Raw genomic sequence first — 19,663 nt, 5'->3', positions numbered from 1 at the left:
TTAAGATTTAGGTGATCAATTTTGACTGAGGATATGATTTATAATATATTGATAAGCTTAATTTTTCTGTCATATGATAATAAATACTTTTTCCATCACTTATTTAAGGAGCACTTTTCCTGTTGACGAAGCCCAGATGTTCAACGACAGGCTCCATCCCAGCCAAAGGCAACGCCGAGCACGCTCAGCACACGTCTTTACCGCTGTCATGTTTCCTTCGCATCGATCTCGGACAAGGACGGCGGCGCAAACAGGAGCAGGAAAATTTCCATGAACTCTCCAGTTTCTGATCCACCTTCAGATTAAGTCCAAATCCTAACCCAAGGCGGGAGTCCTTCACTTGGAGACAGAGACTTGCGCAGTGCAGTCAAACAAAATGACAGCTACAAATTGAAGCTGTTGCCCTGCAGAAAGCCAGAGGATTTGCTTCTTGTAACAAACAGTGTCAAAGACACAGACAGGTATGGCAGGGATATCCAAATGGATCAAGTCAGTCAAATGGAGGATAATGTTGCTGTTTCTCGCGTCTCGCACGCAGCAGCGAGTCTCAGGTTCTCTGCTGCTGTTACAGTAACATCTTAAGTGAGTAACAATAAGACTAATTAGGATCATTCCAATTAATACGTTGCATAATTAACTACATTGCCTTCAAAGGAGCGTGGAATAAAAATAGCTGCTCAGTCATTTACTATTAATTCACGTCGTATTGTTTTTCCGTCAAAAGAAACGGAGAGAGAAGAAAAAGTGTTCACAAACATCTGTCAGACCTTCTACACGGACAGCAGTCTCTAAAGAAAAGAGCACTGATGAGCAATTCTCTTTTCCCGACTGGCGCAACATCTAAAATGTACATAGGGGATTAAGGGAACATTCGATTCATTTAATAATGATGATGAGCAATGTGGGTCAAAGACATTTAAACCAGTGTCTGAATTCATTACCGCGCCTGGAATTATTATTTTAAAGCCACTCATAGGCGCAAAAGCAGGAGAATGAAATGTGACATTGCAAAGTCTGTGTACTAATTTCCCAGAATGCCCTTCGGCAACCTCCAAAGAAGACATGCGTGTGGCCAGGGGACAGGAGTGTGCGTTTTTTTTCACTTGCGTTTCATCTCTGCGCGTTAAATCTGCCTCAGAGTTGTATTACACTCTGCTACGGCTTCTTATTTTTTGCTTTGCAGGTTTCTTTGGGCGCCCCTGCTGACACCCAACACATGTTTTCATTATGTTTTCCATTTCTGAAACATTTTCTTCTGTCAGACTGCATCGCAGCAGCTGGCAAAAACAAACAGAGCTGGCCTAAATGAGCTTACAATTCAAGGCACACCAGATATTTTATTTTTAATCAGCAGTTTCCACTATAATTTTTCATTTTTCTAACATGTTGAATGGGCACAGATGTTCCTTTTACAGACTTCTGAGAAGTACACTACTTTCTGAAAAATGCTGCCGCAGTTGGTTTGTCACGGCGGCGTTTTCGGTGCACGGGCAGAAAGACGAGTTTTTATCAGTTATATTATAAAATTGTTATTGCTAAAAATATGAGCGAGCAGCTGCCTTTTTACAGAGTCAGTGAGTCAGCTCTACGTAAAAGTAACAACATCTGACATCTACTATTCACACATCATACCTTGTTTTTTATAAACTTTACATCTCAAGATAAGTTTCCAGCCTGATTGCAGAAGCGTCTTGTTTCCAGCCTTTATGCTAAACTATAATAAGCTACTATTGATCTTCTAATCTGACTTTTGGCAAGAAAGCGAATCAGCATATTTCCCAAAAATGTCAAACACCACACATCTCATGTAGTAAATATTGACCGGGGGTAGTTTTGTGAGCATTTGCATTGCAGCCACCGTCCCTCATTTAAGCGTGTAGTTAAATATAAGCCTCGAGGGCCCCACAACATTCTGTGCAATGTCACAGTTTGGCCCCAATAAAACAAGTCCGCAAGGCAAAAGTCCACCTGAAGATGTGAAGATAAACTGCACTCTCTCAAATTTATAGACGCTTAAAGCCATTTAATGAGCCGTGAAATCAATAAAGTGTGGTTTAGAGCAGAAATTAAACCACTTAAAATTTCAAGGCTAATGGGTCCAACAATTTGCTTTGAATAGAGAAGCGAGCACTCGGGAGAGGATCTGGTGAGCGGGGATATGAATTTACTATTTCCTTCGTTTTCTTTGTTGCACAAAGTTTCGCAAAGTCAAATTTACTCGGGCTGCTGTAGTGTGACAGAACATCTAGGGGTAGAAAAAAAATACGACTGCACATCTAGCTGATTGAACCGACTGAACGTCTAATTAATTTGTGTGGAATGACTTAATTAGCTCTGCACGAAAAAAATAAAAAAACTTGAAAAATAGCTTTGTGTGTAGTAAGAGTGCAAATCAAAATCTAGTAACTGTCTGTGAGTCATTTAAATCCAGTCTATATATCAACTACTGTCAGAGCTTGTGTTTGTGATGGTTGATATAAGGACACCGATTGGTTATTCTGGACATATTCTCCTCACTGCAGCGATACAAAAGCATTAAATTACAAGTTTCAGTTGAGGATGAAAAATATACTCACTTCTGCTGCAAAGTCAGTTATCAAATGAAAGTAGATACACAGCAGCTTGGCTTAATGGGTTTTCATTTCAGCTCTTTAGGCTATCCAAACTAGAATTCTTTTTATATATATTCACTGTGCATAAGCTTCCTGTAAATACCCAGCACTTGTGATTATAAATGATTTGAGCCAAACTCGCCGAGGTCACTGCCCTTGGAGTGAAAAGCCAAACGCTATGTGGGCAGGGTCGCGCTAACATTTCAGCTTCTTTTGCTCTAACTTGAACCGTTTTTTAACCAAACATACAGTTTGATAGAGAGGCTGCAGGGCTTCAACATGGATTTAGAGATGTTGAGATCAGCCGATGGTGACAATCAAAGGGACTGAGAAGTTAAAAAAAAACCCTCGTTACAGCGTCAGATCAGGTTTAAAAAAAGAAAGAAAAAGAAAAAGTGCTGTGTTGTTGCTCAGATGAAAAGCATTATGGGCTGTGATTGCTGCTTTGAAGGCAATTGGAAAACTAATATGCCAGCAGGTGGTGTCAGATGGTGCCGCGGTACAACAGGGCGAATGCAGATGGGCGAACATGAGAGCAGAACCGAGGGTGCTGGACATTTGCATCTCAAGCCGTGCGTGGCGGGAGAGGTTTGGCGAGCATGCTGACACTCGCACCTTGATGATGAACAGATCAGCTCGGCACACAGACCTTCAGATCCTAATCATGTGTCGGCAAAAGAGCAGGAGAGTGGATCAAACTGACCACGTGTATCCGGGAAAGGTGTTTCAGGCAACCAATCATATGTCAGAACTGAGAAAACAAACTGGATCGTAAGCTATTAGGTCATCATTTACTCATGTTTATTAGGTTAGTTACTGTTTCATGTCAGGTCGGGACTTTAAACTAGCTCAGCATGTTTCTGTGCTGTTCACATGAGGTTCTTAGAATCTCAGGAGATTCATCTCCAGTGATTTATGTTTGTACAAAACATGACTCAGCACATCTTGTGTATAGTGGCTTTATCTTATGGTACCTGTTTTGCTTTGTTTCTTAAAAACTTAGAGCATTTGTGAGGCAAGTGCAAGGAAATTTCATTCTGAATATGTCCTCGTTTTATTTTTCTACTGACAACAGAAGGCCTTAAAGTTTTAAAACCAAACATAACGTCTCATGAAAAGAAATCTGTTAAACTATAAAAGCAGTTACATTTGTGCTTCTTGTTTGAGAATCTGGATGAACTCTGTTTGTACCAACATCCCAGCAAAGTGTTTTTTTTCTGTTTAAGGAATTTTCCAGAACATAATCTAGAAAAAGGAGGAGAAGCTTCAAAGATGTTGTGAAAGGGTTGTAGTTTATCCCAAACCGTGGTGTTTTCCTAAACCTAACCAGGTCATTTTGGGGCTTAAACTCAACCGAGCTTCTAAAAAAATAGAATTATTGTGAAATTGTGAACCAAAGCGTGATATTTCCTGAACCTGATCATGCAGTTTTGATGCTCAACAGTCGGTAAATAGTGAAAGTAAACGGTGGAAAAGTGAAAACAAGACGTAGGTCCAAGAACAATGGTTCCACACATGATGTAAAGCCTGGTTCTCCCCTCCAGCCTCCTTTACGGACTTTATCGCTATTTCAAACTAGAAGGCTTCCCTGCTATGACACATTCTCACCTTTCTATGAGAAATATGTTAGTTTTTTATATATATAATCATCATTTTAATAGAAACATTGGTGTCAGTAGATGCTCTCAGAACATCAGGACAGAGATGGTATTTATTAAGCACTGATTTCACTATTTTAACCAACAGTAAGAAAAGTTTTTTGCTTTACGTAGCACTTTTCTGGTCCGGAGCACAAAGTGTTCCACAATGGAAAGTAGAATAAAGTTTAATAACAAGATATAGGGCCCCATAAAAACAACAGGCCAGACCATAAAGTTTATCCCTGCAGGTAACGTTATATTACCTCAGGTTCATATTTCATATGGATTATTATTAGGCCTGTAGGTCTAATATCCCTAAACCTCGACTCACCCTCCATCCGGTTCAAGGAAGATGCCCGTGGGTGACATTTGATCATTTTTTTTAAGCCTTTTAGGAAAGATTTGGAGATTATGGATTTTCCTACTTATTGATTTCTATAGTAATGGACTTTGGGGAGAAATTTCTGTTTAGCTGCCGATGTTTTAACGACCGGTAGGCGATCAGAGCTAAAAGATCGTCTTCAGCACAGAATCACCATCTTTATCACAATCCTCCCCACACATGCACTCGAACTCGCGCGATCACTTGATGACTTGTGCATACGGTTGCCTGGATACAAAGCCTGTCACTTCAACCCAAGGCTAAGGGCCCGACTCGCAAATCTCTGCATCCTGTTTTTATTCTGAAGTGCTGATTTGTATCTCTGCTGCTTTGACGCTTGTTGAGTTTCCAGCACGATAATCTGTATTGATGGATAAAAAGCTCCTGTCAGGGAGCATAGAGTCGCGAAATCATGTTCGGCTTCTTTACTCAGGAGAAAGGGGACGTTAACCCTCTCAGTCCCAAACAGCGTTTTTTCTTGCTGCAATCACATGTTTTGTTTTTTTTAAGTCGTGCAGCTCAGTGGAAACTGCAGGCTGGAAGCAGAAGGAATTCAAAAATGTCTTTTTTTTTGCAGTATATGACAGTTATAATGCCATAAATAATACAATCATAGTGCCCCAAGGTGTTACCAACACTGGAACAGAAACTATGGCTCAACATACTGCAGATACGTTGCTATTTAAATCTTTAATAAGCTTCCAAAACAGCACCGCCTGCAGTTCAGCCAAACATTCGCTGAATTTTTGTCACCTCACTTTTGGTCACTCACTCTCTTCTTGCAGAACTTTTAAGGGTTTTGTACAAAATCTGGTTGCTGCAAAGTCTCTATTTGTTCTTTTAAAAGAGATGCAGGATGAAGGGATTTTGATGAAACACACATGATTAGTTCATGGATCATCGGCTAATTGAAAACCTCTCAACAGCCCCAGCTAGCCTGACACACTGCAGCAATGCTATTCGTAGCATGTGCGACGGCATAAAACGCTCTCTGCTCTCCATCAAGCTAAATTCAATTAGTACAAAGTGAACACAAGTTAAACAGAGACAGAGACAGTGCTGGTATTGATTATTTTAATGACGCAATTTGCACAATTCCCCTGAAAGGCTGATCAGACGCCAAATAAAGATCGATACCAGATCATCAGAACTTATATGTGAACCCTCATTTTAGCCGTGTTTTATCAAGAAGTCTGATGATTTTACTCTTTGATCGTGTGATTTTGGGGAACAGCCGCCTCATGTAAGCTTTTTAGGTCCAGACCCAAAACAGCAGATATAAACCTTTTTTGACTTGCTTCCTATCTCTAGTTTATGTTCAACCATGATAACCTTTGGATATTGGTAGCTTTATGATGGTCATGCATACTTAAATGAGTATATCCTATGGAACAAAGCCAACAATATTTAGTTTTGACAAAAATGCATACAATGACAGACAGTTCTAGACACATTGTTAACAGATTTTTAACAATAATTAGAAAGCATTTATGTTCTATATAGGAAATAAAACATTTGAAGAAACAAAAAGAGAGTTTTGACGTCCTAACAGACACCAAACATGCATCTCTGTGCTACTGTTTTATGAGTAAAGTAACTATTAACTAAAGACAACAGTTCTTATATTCATCGTCCCTCTTTGGAGTCCAGATCTGTCTTATCTGCACAAGTTAGCACACTGAATTCTCTTGTTTTTCTGTCCTTTTACCTATTTTCTCGATGTGCTGCAGAAAAAAAACAAATCTTGTCAGACACTCTTGAGGTACTTGGTGCTCAAAGTGACCTTCCAGAACTCTGTTTTGTTGGTTTAGTCACGGCTTCTTTTGTGAAGAGACAAGCGAGACTCTTCTTCGTGGTGAAAAAGCTATGACATTTGCAATATCACTGCAAATGAGGCATTTTGCCGTCTTCGATATCCTTGGCAATGTCTGATTTCTGAGGCTCCGAGCAGCGATTTCCAGAACTCTTGGTGACACGGGGTTAGAGTTACTGTCAGAACAGTGAGCAGTTTGCTTAGTTCACTTCTTTCATGTGCCTTCATCGTTTAACCAAACATACGTGCTGTAAAGATAACGTACACTCGTAGTTCCATCGTCTAATTTTATCAAAAAATAAACTTATATCCACGTGAATGAGCTGTTTCTACGAACCAGTACAACCTGAAATCAACCAAAAATGCATTTATTTTGCTTTGACGTGAAATAACAAACAAATATTCGTCCTCAGAGACTTTATAACTAACATGAACATGGCGCACAATATTGATTATTTTTGCAGGAAGGTTGCTATTATGTGAAATGAGCATCTTGAGGGAAAAAGATGACAAAGCTACCACTGTGGAAAGACTATCACACATTAATCCGCTCATATGACCCCAATAGCAATTTGGTACCACACAGATGTATTAACCTGAGGTGGTGCCGATTATCAGCCCGGCCCAAAGACTAATATACTCATTACTGAGCCCTGAAGTTTTTTTTTTATTAGCTGCATGAAAAAAAACACCAATAATTCAGACCCAAAAAAAAAAATAAGAGACAAAAATGAGATAAAGGAGACAAAAGAGTAAATTAAAACAGCAGCGTGAGGTCCATAGCCGGCATGACAAGGATCTATTATGCAAACAAGACGCAACAATGGCTCGACTCAATAAAAATGTCTTTAAAGATACGATTAAGAAAGATTCAGAGCCTCCTACTATTCAGACAGTTACACTCACAGAAACATCCAGGTGACAAACGGCACTAAACCAACCTATTCAATCTCACCGGCTCTTAATTACTGCGGCTCTCCTCCCGGGGACCGTACAGGCAAAAAGTTTTGATTCCAATTTTGTCCAATTACGTTTTGATCTTTTCTCCCTAATAACGCTCTGATGCCAGCCCTCTTTTATCTTCACTACAGCTTCATCTGACAGACAGCCACTGCGGCGATAATTAATCGACAAACCACCGGCCTGATGGGTGTAATGCGGCGTCTGGGAGGAATCGATACAACAGGGCAAATCCTCCCGTGCATCATACAACTTTTCATCCACCAGAGGTGACAGAGCGTTGCCTCTGCCTAAATTTACATCGCTTGTTCACAGTGTGCCTGTCTAGCAGCTGCATGAAGGAAAGGACAAGTGATGGCTTCCTGGCTCTCCGGGGGGAAGAACGTGGCGACGGAGAAAGATTGTCACAGCTGAAGTGCATGTTTATAGATCAGCTCTGACTGAGTGCTACTTTAGAGAAAGAGTCTTCGCCGGCCAATCGATGAAGCGATTATATCATTGCTACCTTCCACTTCATTAAGGAACAGTGGGAGCTGAAAGCACATTCTGTATACAGTAGAGATGCGGGATGTTATGTAAAGATTCAGCCTTGCTCTCAACGCGTGTTAATTCGTCCTTGAATGCTGCATTGTCGGCACTGTTAACAGCCTGTCAGCCACACTGAGACAGTACCGAACAAATATTTACCTTGATAAACACAGACACCTCATTAGACGTGTCACTTCAAAGGAGCACGGGAAAAAAAAATAAACCGGCGCAGCCACTTGTGACAGATCTATCAAGGTCCTTCAGGAGGTGTTTGGGAGTGCGGCGAGCGCGTTTACCTGTTGCAGTCGACGTGCAGCAGGAGGTGGGAGGCGCTGATGGTGAGGGCGATCTTGTGCCACTGGCCGTCGGCGAGGCGGTAGGGGAAGGACTCGGAGCGCGGCTTGCCCTTGAAGCGGTAGTGGTAGCGGATCTCCTCTCTTACCCCGCTGCTCTCCAGCTCAAAGTAACTGCGGAGGAACACAAGAGGTCAGAGATGCTTCGGTTGCCGGACAAGGTGTGTGTTATGCTGAGGTCACACTACAGGGGTTTTCAATTTGGAATTTGGGTTGCATTCATCTCAAGGGTCAGACCTTGGACCAATCCTGTTCAGTTTGTATATGATGCTCCTCAGCCATATCATTCACCATTACACACACACACATATCATTTAGCCCAGATAACCAGGACCATCCACGCTCTCTGCAGTACTGCCTCACAGCCATCCAGGACTGGGTGGCAGCTGACTTCTTACAACAGCTGGTCTTGACTATTGCTCCCCATAATATCACCTCCCACCTCAACTGTAACCATCACATCAGGACTCTGGATGACTCGTGCCACATACAACTTAGAAATATTGCAAAGATTAAACCAACACTCCCCAGAAACGCCCTCATTTCCTCCCGCCTGGACTTTATTCATCTGCCAACAACTCAACAATCACCCAGCTACAGTACACTCAATTAGAATTTGACATTTTGTCGTGTAGAAGTTGACATTTTGACCTCACGACTGTCTTAGAAAAGGGATCAAGAGGTCAGTAAAGTCAGTCATCCAGTGTTTATCCAAGAGTTGTCCCTCATTATGAAAAGTGATGTCAAATTTCACATTTTTTTGGACAGAGTAAGATCACTTTCACTGCAGTAATATGTTAATTAAGTTGAGAAAATGACTTATAAAACTACAAAAACTGAATGTCATTCAGTCTTGTACACCAGCGGTCCCCAACCACCGGGCCGCGGACCGGTACCGGGCCGTGGTCATTTGGTACCGGGCCACACAGATAGGATAAAAACGTTTTATTGGTTTATTTTTATTTCCAGCAGAGTCTGCAGGGTGTTTTATTTTGAAACATGACTAGATCGCCTTCCCATCACTTCCGTTTGTGCTCGTTTCCCGGACTCGACTGTCAGTTTTTATGCCCGGCTGCTAAACGAAGCCGTCAGTCAAAAACAAACGTCTCAGGAGAGCTGCTTTGGAAAGTGGAAGAGACACGATACTGAGACAGAGAAAAAGTAAACATGTTAAGCAATAAAAAGTAATTTTATTTATTTATTAAACTTTTCAATAGAAAAAAAACAATTATTATTTGTTATGTGCGTAATGACCGGTCCGTAGAAAAATTTCTTGCTTAAAACCGGTCCGTGGTGCAAAAAAGGTTGAAGACCGCTGCTGTACACAATCTCTTTAACTGTCGAGGAGAAGCCACGTCCTACTGGCAGACCACCATGATTTGCCGATCTTATAAGTGTCGACAGAAGCTCTACCACCCTAACAGCTAAACACTCACGCTGCCGTTTCACTACCCAACAGACAACTGGAATATATGTACATATGAAACACAGCGAGTTGATGTTGTCACAAACGGTTAGCAAGATTTATCGAGCCAAAGAAAAAGAGAGATTTTTGTCTCGGTTTGCTATCCCCACTTCGTCGTGTGACTGCAGGTGTCCGACTTGTAGCTCCTCTCGGCGCCATGTGCGCTCGACTCTCCTCCCTCATCAGCCACGCTAAATTAAGAGTCACCCAGCCACAGACAGCAGCAGCAGCAGCAGCAGCCCGAGAGCCGCAGGCAACCAGTCATGACATTTCAGCTTCCCCGCGGCTGCAAATGACCCCAACACTGGAACCTCTGGCCCCTGAACACACCGACTCTCACACACCTAAAACACACTGCATCTGGCAGCCACAGCTCTCTAATGCACAAACCCAAACGTGGGCCAGAGCGTCACCTATACCCATAAATTCAAGCACAAAAAAAAAAAAAAAAAAACACAGACTCACACAGGGATCAAGCCCATTCAGTGCCAAAGCTCAACAGCTCTCATGCATATTTATGAGAAGGGAGTGTGGACCCACTCCACAGAATATCAATCGAGGCTGGGGGCAGCAGAATTATCCATCTTCCTGTTTGGAAAATGATTACACCGAGAAGAGCTCATAAGACTCCAGCACAAACAAAGCACCGGGGGAGACATACTGTAACTACAGTAGGCACAGTGGGTCAAAGTTGAACAAGGAAGAAGGACAATAAACTGGAGGATATTTACAGCATTGACAGGTGACAGTTTTAATGTTTGTCCTTGTTTTCTCTTCACTATAAGTTTGGATAACGTGTACCCGAGTCTTGTTCAAAGCTTTCTTCCGACTTCTTTACACTTGGTGACAAAAATTTTCTTTTTCAAAAATGCTTATTAATACCAACAGTAACTATATGTTATGATCCCCAGGGAAGAAAATTACAGCAATCTGTGCTGGTGATAGACATTTCATCGAACTGGCTGCCTGAACAAACCAAAAGTGTGCTCTCTCTGTGGATCAGAAAAAGTATGAGTAAGTAAAATATGCCGTGACAACAGAGCACCATCGGCCTTCATTGCTCTCCCCGTGGTTACAGTGCAGGTCTCCGAGGCGTTGTAGTCCACCTGGGCATCTTTCTGTCCCCATTCTTGCCCTTAAACCTCCCCTGGTGGAGACTGAAGCCGGTGGGGACCAGTGACTGCCCTGAGAAATGGGCTTTGTGTTACCCAACCACCTCCACCTGAGCGATACGCTCCCGGCGGTCCGCTACGAGGCCCGGCTGGACTTGAGGGTGGTCGGTGCGTTAAGGCAGGTTCTGGTCCAGTGTTACCCAGTTCTGACTTGGCACTCTAAACTTCAGCAGCTTTGTCCTGCTTTTATCTACTTTTTACTCTACGTTTGTCATTTTTGTGTCAACATTGTGTCCCTTAATAAGTAGATTTTAGCAACTTAATATGTATTAAACTATTTTTCTCTCCTGGTTTTAGTTAAAAATAGGTCTGTAAAATTACCACAATGAACATTTTTGATCATAATAAATATATATCTACCAACATATCTTCACATTCCTCCACTGAAATGATGCATTATGATTGTAAAACACATGTAACATGAAATTGATAAACTACTCACGTTAAGAGTCCACAAGACAAAGCCACATGTGATTTTCAGGAACTTAAAGGTAAAAGGTAAAGTATGACATTGAGATACTTTGTATGATGATGAACACTTACATCATACATCTATATTAATTTTTACTAGAATGATGGAACAAGATTTGCAGACACATTTCTTTGCACAAGCCTCGAAAAGATAGTGTTGTGCACAAATACTCCAATACTCTGCCTGAACGGGTGCCTGTAAATGCATCTCAATAAAAGCGCATTCGTGGTCGCGTCGCATTCCTGTACGCCCAAGACTGAAGGCGAGCAAATTAATTGTCGCGAACGAAGAAAAGAAAACGACAAAAGACAAACAAAAGGAGAGAAGGGGGGGCGATGATCAGTGCGAGCCGTCTCGTAGGGTTCGGCTCAGCTCAAAGCTTTCCGCAGAGCTAATGACGGCCCATCAACCCCCCACACAGCGGGCCGTGTTAATACTAAAACAATTATCACACGGTAAATTAACAGGCATCACGGGGAAATGTTTTTCTACAACATTAAATTGCATTTGCACACTTGGAATAGAGGCTGCGTCCTCAAACACGAGTGTGTGTGTGTGTGCGAGAGAGAGAGGAAAGGTGGAGTTGTCGGCGTGGATACGACTGGCCGGCTTTGGCTTGTCTTTGTACAGCATGTCATCATTCTGAAATTAAATGAATACATCACTCCGTGCCTGCGTCGGGCGCCGACCTGACAGCCCGTCTCCATCATGCTTGCGGGAGACGGGGCCGCTGATACTTGTCAGCTGCAGAAGAATCATTTGCATCGAACGAGAAGTAAAGCGAGGACGAGAGCTCTCCAGCTTCGCCTCTTCCACTGATGGAAGCCTCCTCGGGGTTTGGAGAGGCCCGAAATCACTGAACGAGCAGAAACGCCGCTACCCTGATTTGATTCATGAAATAATCATCAAAGGCATTAACTCCACTTCACAGCGAGCGTTTATTTTATGAAGTATTTAGTGCTAGCTATTGTATCCCTGCATTACAGCATATTTAATGAAGGGGAATAATCTATTGGCAGGCAGTCCATTTGTTGTGAATAGTGTCGCCTGACAGCCACTAAAAATGACATATCTGTTTTGGTGCGTCTCAGTAAAACATACCAAAAAAAAAGGAGCCTTATCTCCATTTAAAGGCTTTCTTTTCATTGCTGATCCTTTTATAACCAGCAATGCACAAAGCTGCTTTTTTATTTATTTATTTATTTCTTCTTCTTCTTTTTTTTACTAATGGCAACTGCACGGATCTAACAGACTCCTAATGTGAGCATCCACAGCTTTCACAGACAGGAAAAAAAAAAATGTGTTTGCATATCAAACAAAGCAGAAAAAAAAAATTGGCTAGCAGTGGTAGAGGAGGCCTTGTCTAGATTAGAATGTGTTTAAATTTGATGTGACAGCAAAACTACATTACTGTGTAGGCGCCTGTTTTCCACAGGAAGAAAGAAAAAAAAAAAAACACTTGACAAAGAAGATGAGCACAAATGAGCTGTGAGATGAAAATAGAAAAAGGATCCGGGCCAAGAAAATAAAAAAAACTTTGTTTTGCAGGGAGGTAGGAAGACAGGTGTTGATCAGGATCACCTAAATAATCCATTAAACACCCATCTGACGTCTTCAGTAGCTGGTGCAGAATACCACAACCTGCCTGTTAAGTGGTAACCGTAGGCGAGGACGCATCACTCCTATTTTAGACTCACTTCACTGGTTCGTTTCAGAATAGGTGTTCAGATTTAACTACAGTCGTGACTCGATAATCCGACACTCAATGTAAAACCTTCTTTTATGTCGGACAGCAAGGCTGTCGGATTGTCAAGACGGAGGTCAAGATACAAGGAGGGCTTGATGCTTGAACGGCCACTTCCAGCCCGGGGCAGCGCTCCGACGGGGTGGAAGTGGCCAGAACGCACAGGCAGCTGATGCCAGTTTAGTTAGCAGTCACACTTCTGTTTCCACCTTCTGTGGTGGCGGCGGCGGCGGCAGGGGGACAAGGGAGATAGAACCATGGCGATTATGTTGTTAATGTGTTGGCTCTGGTTGGACAACTACTTTAAAAAAAATTAAACACTGAGCACGCTCACTGTGTGTGATGTCGTCGTGTCCTCTTCTGTGCATGCGCGACACTTTTGGGTCGGATGAAGTTCACACAGCAGATCACATACAAGTCGCATTTAATTGGAAATGTGAACGAACTCGCAAAAAAAATCGTATTTCACAAAAAATCGAAATTCCAAGGCTGTCAGTATGTTAAGGCTATTTTGCGTGGATTCCGTTCGTTTTTCCTAAAAACCTGTCAGATAGCAAGGTTTTTGGATTGTTAAGGGTCGGATTATCAAGTCATGACTGTATTTATTCATCAGTCTTTAAATTGGTTAGCTCCATCACATCATGCCAGACTTCCTGTGTCCGGGCCGGAGCACTGATCTGAAAGTCTGACAGATCCGATAGATCAGTCAGCCGCTACTGGCCGACTACAGATATATCAGTATGAGCACATATTGTTGTCTAATGTAAAAAACTTTATCTTACATGACATAATGGAGAAAAACATGCTCTGGATAATGTACTAAACTGTGTCATCATATAGCCAGCACTGTGTGCAGCACATGTAGCAGAGTAGTTGAGCAGATTGCAGCGCAGAGCCAAGCGATGCCTTCATGGTAAGGATGCTGACTATTTCATCAAAGATATCGAGTCCATTGTGTTCCTTTCTAAATATAACAGATGTACATCTAAAAAGCATACTGGCAGATATGTTGATAATTTTTACTCCCTAAAAATTTTGGCATCGGCCTCAAAGATCCAGTTTCTGTCAGGCTCTAATTTTAAGTTACAGCCAGTAATCTGTGGAGCAGATTAACCCTTCAAATCAGATTCACCACTTTAAATCCCCTGCTAAAGACTTACTGCTGTGGCCTGGCATGTAATTCAGCTTGCAACTTGTTATTTATTTTATCTGTTTATGTGTCTTAAATAGTTGAATATGTTTTTGTTAGTGCTTCTGTTCTGAAACGTTGAGCAACACCTCGGTTAATAGTTTTGAAATGTGCTGTGCTCAGCATTCATTTAAAGTTGTGTTTTTATCTACCTGCTGGATGTTCTGATATTTGCTCTTCTTTAAGGTCTGCTTTTGGTTTGCGGTACGATAAATATCTCTTTTTTTCCACCTATATCGGCCATCTTTATCTGTCTGGGCAGGCACTGGGCATGTTCACGGGGTTTATAGAACTTAATACAGCCGACCGCTGGAGCTAAAAACAACACTGCTGAGAGCAGTGAGACCAAACCAAAACATTAAGGTTGCAAGCCGGCAAACCAAACAAACAATAAATTGAAACTCTGTGGAGCTAAGGGACGCCGCAGAGTATGGTGATATTTCTCTCTTGGTTCACAGCACATACAAGTAGTCCTGTGACACACTGTTAATGCAAAAACACCAATAAAACCTCCTTTAAACAGACTGTAAACCTACACCGTTCTCACTGTGGCCAACGCAGACACACTTTAACGACAATCCTGGTAATTTTCGTCACAAGAAAGAACTTTTGCTTTCAACAAAGACGCACGCTTCGATACAACTGTCAACCAAAAAGCTCCGGTTGACATGACAACATAATGGAAATCAATATATTCAGCTGCAAGTGCAGGATTTTGAGTCAGAGGCAGCGTGCAGAGACACGTCGATGGAGTAAAGCACTAATTCTGAACACTGACACATGCTACAAGGGTAAGGTGACCTGACACACTGTGCAGCACGTATACAGCAGTGGGCAGACTTTATGTATGCTGCTCTAAAAATATATTTTCCACATGAGTTTATCGTGTTCCTGGAGGCAGCACTGTGACTGAGTGGCACTTGAGCTATAAGCAAATTATATCTTAAATCAAACACATCATTTGAATTGTTTGAGTTCCTCTCCTGACAGTGATTAGACCCCTTTGTTTTAATCAAAATTACATATTTAGACAATTTTTCCTAAGAAAATAATCTCTCCATGCTTCCAAATGGCTTGGATGTGGCTCTCCTGCTTTATTATGCACATAGCTATTAACATGCAAATTGCTCCTCTGTCTACACGCTGCAGCTCGAGCACGCCAGCTCACCTATGACTCCAGTCAAACACTGAGCAATGAGAAGACTATTTCTGGCTTTTAAACTTTTCCAACTTTTCTCTAATGTAGGCACCACAAATAAAAGCTAATTGACTTACTGTAATTGGGAGGAGGCAGAAATCTTGTTTTCCAATTTTAGAAAATTAAAAACAGATATTTGTACGGTTAGATACAACCAGACATGAGAACACTGATTCCATTTTCATATTTGTCTGCTCAACATGTTATAGCAAGCAGCTGGTTAGCTTAGATTAGACCGGAATCAGAGGGAAACAGCTAACCTAGATGTGTCAAACACTAAGAAAATCTGGCGACAAGCACCAGTAAAGCACAATAATTAGCATGCTACATCTCATTTCTTTTATCCATGCAAAAGCCAAAGTGAAGAACAACAATGTGGTTATGGTTATGTGCCAGAGCATTTCTTGATTGTGAGCAGTTGCCAGACAGCCTGCAGAGACTCCAGGAAATTACCAGTTGCAGCCATCACAAACCGGCAAACTGCTGTTTTCACACTTTGGCTTCTGCATAAATGTGGTAATAAGCGAGTTTGTTTTCGGTCTTTGTGATCAGCCGGGCCGGCTCGCCGTGCTCAGCGCTAATGCGGTTTTCTGTACCCGATTTCTTCACAGCAACGCCAGCGTGCTGAGCCCAGGAGGGCTTGTGATTCAAACTGCCGGGTGATAAATAAACAGCCACAGTGTCGGGGTTGCAGCCCGAGTCTCCTGAGATGGAGATTGTGGGCTGTAGAGGGGTCTCGGTAGTGCCGTGACAGCTCTGGGAAGAAGCTGTTGAGGTGACAAGTGGTCTTCATCAAAATGCAGTGGCATCATCTGTAAGAGAAAAGTTTTGGAAATGAATGGCTGCCTGAGAGTGCTGGCTTGGCTGTATATCATCCTGTCCTTTTTCTTCACCTCCAGTGTCATGCAGCTATTTTATGGAGGGCAGCTGACAGCCAATTATCTGCTCAATGGGGAGGTCAGCACTCCGGAGCTTGTCCGTGGAATGGGAGGAGAAGGAGCTAAACCACATTGCAAAACACACCAATGCCTTCACTTGCTGACCTGGAAAATGTGACCGAGATTGGTTGCGAGGCTTCAAGACTCTCCTTGATGGAAGTTTCTGGGTTTAACACATGTTCTCATCACACAGGAGTGCGATGGCAGAGAGGTGCAACTTTCACAACCGAGCACAGCTTGAGGTATACAGATCAATGCGATGTGATGTGCGGGAGGAAATCAATTCTCATTTTCGCAGTTTGGAGTGACATTATTAGCGGCGGAGCGTTGTGTGAGGCCGACCGCCTCCTCCTTCCTGGCGAGGAGGGTGTTGATGATGGTGTCAGGTTTAAACAATCACTGAACAGCCCGAAGCAGGTGGAATCGTTGGCATACAGGGTGTAGAGGAGTGAATAAAACATAGCGGTGCATCTCCCAACATGGCTCAGGAATAGCTTTGCATGCATTCATGACTCTGCGGTCCTGATTTTGTAAAGTCAGTAGACTAGCTAACTTGTTTACTTTGGACATTACAGGATTCTGAATCAGTAATGGCCGCGGTCCGAGGTGCAGCTTTTTTTTTCTCTTTAATGACCCACTGCAGCTTGTTCCATGAAAACTTTAAGAAGAGAGGGAGAGAAACCGCAACTCTCTGGAAAAACTTTAACTGCTTTACTCTGTTTGAAATGGTCTCATAGACAGCTGAGCACATTAGGAGTTGTCTGATATGTTTTTCCAGGGCCAAACAATTATTAGTCATCAAGGAGACAGATAACCTATAACTGAAGTCAACAATCCGACCCTTAACAGTCTGAAAACCTTGCTATCTGACAGGTTTTTAGGAAAAATGAACAGAACCCATGAAAAATAGCCTGAACATACCGACAGCCTTGGATTCCGACTCCGACATGACATTTAATGTCACCAATCAGGATAACGGCGTATTATCTGACTGAACAATCCCACAGATTGGCTACGTTCACACTGCAGGACTTGATGTCAATTCAGATATTTTTGCGAAATCCAATTTTTTGCGAATTCGTTCACATTTCCAATTAAATGTGACTTGTATGTGATCTGCTGTGTAAACTTCATACGACCCAAAAGTGTCCCCCATGCACAGAAGAAGACACGACGACGTCACACGTAGCGAGCGTGCTCAGTGTGAAGTAAACACGGATGGTGGCGGCGGTGGCGGGGGAGTGGTACCGATGGTGAAAACACAACTGTGAGCGCTAACTAAACTGGCATCAGCAGCCAAGTACTGCCTGTATGTTCTGGCCACTTCCACCCCATCGGAGAGCACCCGCAACATGGAAGTTCCCCCTTCAACCGCGCCAAATATTCAGATATTCATCATTAATTGGGCCTGAATATCCAGAGAGCAGAAAGTGCTATTGGGACCAGTCCTACTAGTTATTATAACAACTATGAACAATAATTAACAACAAATGATCCTTCCAGCATCAAGCCCTCCTTGTATCTCCACCTCCGTCTTGACAATCAGACAGCCTTGCTATCTGACATAAAAGAAGGTTTTACATTTAGTGTCGGATTATCGAGTCACGACTGTATTTGCTGTAAAAATGAAAATCTTGAGTCAATATTTAGAAGAACGTAAACTCCATCACAAAGCTTTGTTGAAATACCTGTTTATTTATGCCAGTTTAGTCAAAAATAAATTATAGAGGAATTCAGCTGCATCACAGCCAAAGAACCATATTTTTTATTAATGTTATATGAAATCAGTTTAAATAATAATACTAATAATTGTAAGAAATGCTAAATATCAGATCACATAATGGTTCTGCGTTCGCTTGACCCCCGGAACAAATCATTCAGCACCTCTTCTGTTAAATTACTAAACAACACTGTGCTGATTAACAAAAGATGTGTTCAGTGTAAAAATAATATTAATAATAATAATGAAACCAGAGCAAATCCTGCAAATGCGAGACTCCACACACAGGCATAAAGAGAAACTGCTTCAATGACAAAAATGCAATGCAATAATTAGTCATTCAGATTATTCTCAATTCAACATTTAGCATTTGTTTTCTTGTCATCATCGCCACCATCTGAAAGAAAAATACCCATAAAAGGCCGGCTTTTTTTTTTTTTTTTTTTTTTTTTTTTAAACAAAGCCGTTAATTTAGGACAAGACAAAAGCTGTTATTGACAAGAGAATACCCAGAATACCGTTTTTATATTTGGTAGCAATCGACAGCGACTATTCCAAGCTTCGAGGACGGGCGGGCGGGCGGGTGGGGGTGGGGATGACTTTGCATATTTGGCACACTGCCGTCGTCTTGTCACCGCTCAATTTAAGGTGTTCCCACACCTGAGGTCTTCAGCGTTTCGTCTTCCCTTTAACTGCCAAGGTGAACTGAAGCGTGACGTTCGCTGCTGGTGAGCGGTGTGTCGGGCGCCCAAGCCGAGATGTATGTATCTACACAACATATAAATGTAGGACAAGAATGTGCTGACAAAATGTGTAGCGCAGTTTGCCTTTTATTGATCGCCCACATTAGGCACAAACGCAACAAACAGTCGAATATCTGGGTCGAGCTCTACCCAAAGACTTGTAAAATATCTGTTTTTGATACACAAGAAGTTAGTGGTATTAGCCATCTCACTGTTGAAGGACATTTTCGGGGCTTCAGTTGTTTTTCCACCAGTAAGTGTTTTATATATGAGAAGGAGGGCAGCCAAAAAGCCGGTGAAGGTCCCTGGGGTCTGAAAACTGCTGGACAGGTGGAGGAGGTCTGGCTGTCTCAGGGGCATAACAAACACAGCGGAGGTTTCTGGGATGTAAGATGCAGGGTGAGTCTAAGAATGTCTTTTTGTTGCTAGCGAACAAGCAGAGCCACTGCTGTGCTGTGTGAGTAATTTCTTCTTTCCTGTGGGCTCCATGCTCTTCGGGGATACTTCTCTGTAGGTTTCCTCGGCGGACATGAATCTGCGCTGACCAGGGATGTGTTTTATTTTCAAAGGCAACCCTCACAGAAGCGGGGACAGCAACTCGACAGACCAAAGGTTCGTGGCAAAACTGTGCTGAGCACATCAGAGCGTTTGATTCGTGGCCCAGATTGGGTGCCTTAATGTTCTGCCTGCGAGGGATGCAGGTCTGGCCTGTCGAGCTATTGTTGCGTTACCGG

At 42.4% G+C, this 19,663-nt stretch overlaps 1 protein-coding gene across 1 annotated transcript in view; it reads right to left on the bottom strand.

Annotated features, from left to right (window-relative positions):
• LOC103358921 (protein kinase C-binding protein NELL1) overlaps positions 1-19,663 on the bottom strand; it is a 328,461-nt gene that overhangs the window by 259,852 nt on the left and 48,946 nt on the right. The window contains exon 4 of the mRNA XM_008284073.1: positions 8,232-8,402. Within this exon, the coding sequence (XP_008282295.1) occupies positions 8,232-8,402 (171 nt within the window). The remainder of the gene's footprint in view (positions 1-8,231; positions 8,403-19,663) is intronic.

The sequence above is a fragment of the Stegastes partitus genome, unplaced genomic scaffold (genome assembly GCF_000690725.1).
Source record: "Stegastes partitus isolate 25-593 unplaced genomic scaffold, Stegastes_partitus-1.0.2 Scaffold343, whole genome shotgun sequence".
Taxonomy (NCBI): Eukaryota; Metazoa; Chordata; class Actinopteri; family Pomacentridae; genus Stegastes; species Stegastes partitus.
This window is presented reverse-complemented; position numbering and strand designations above follow the sequence as displayed.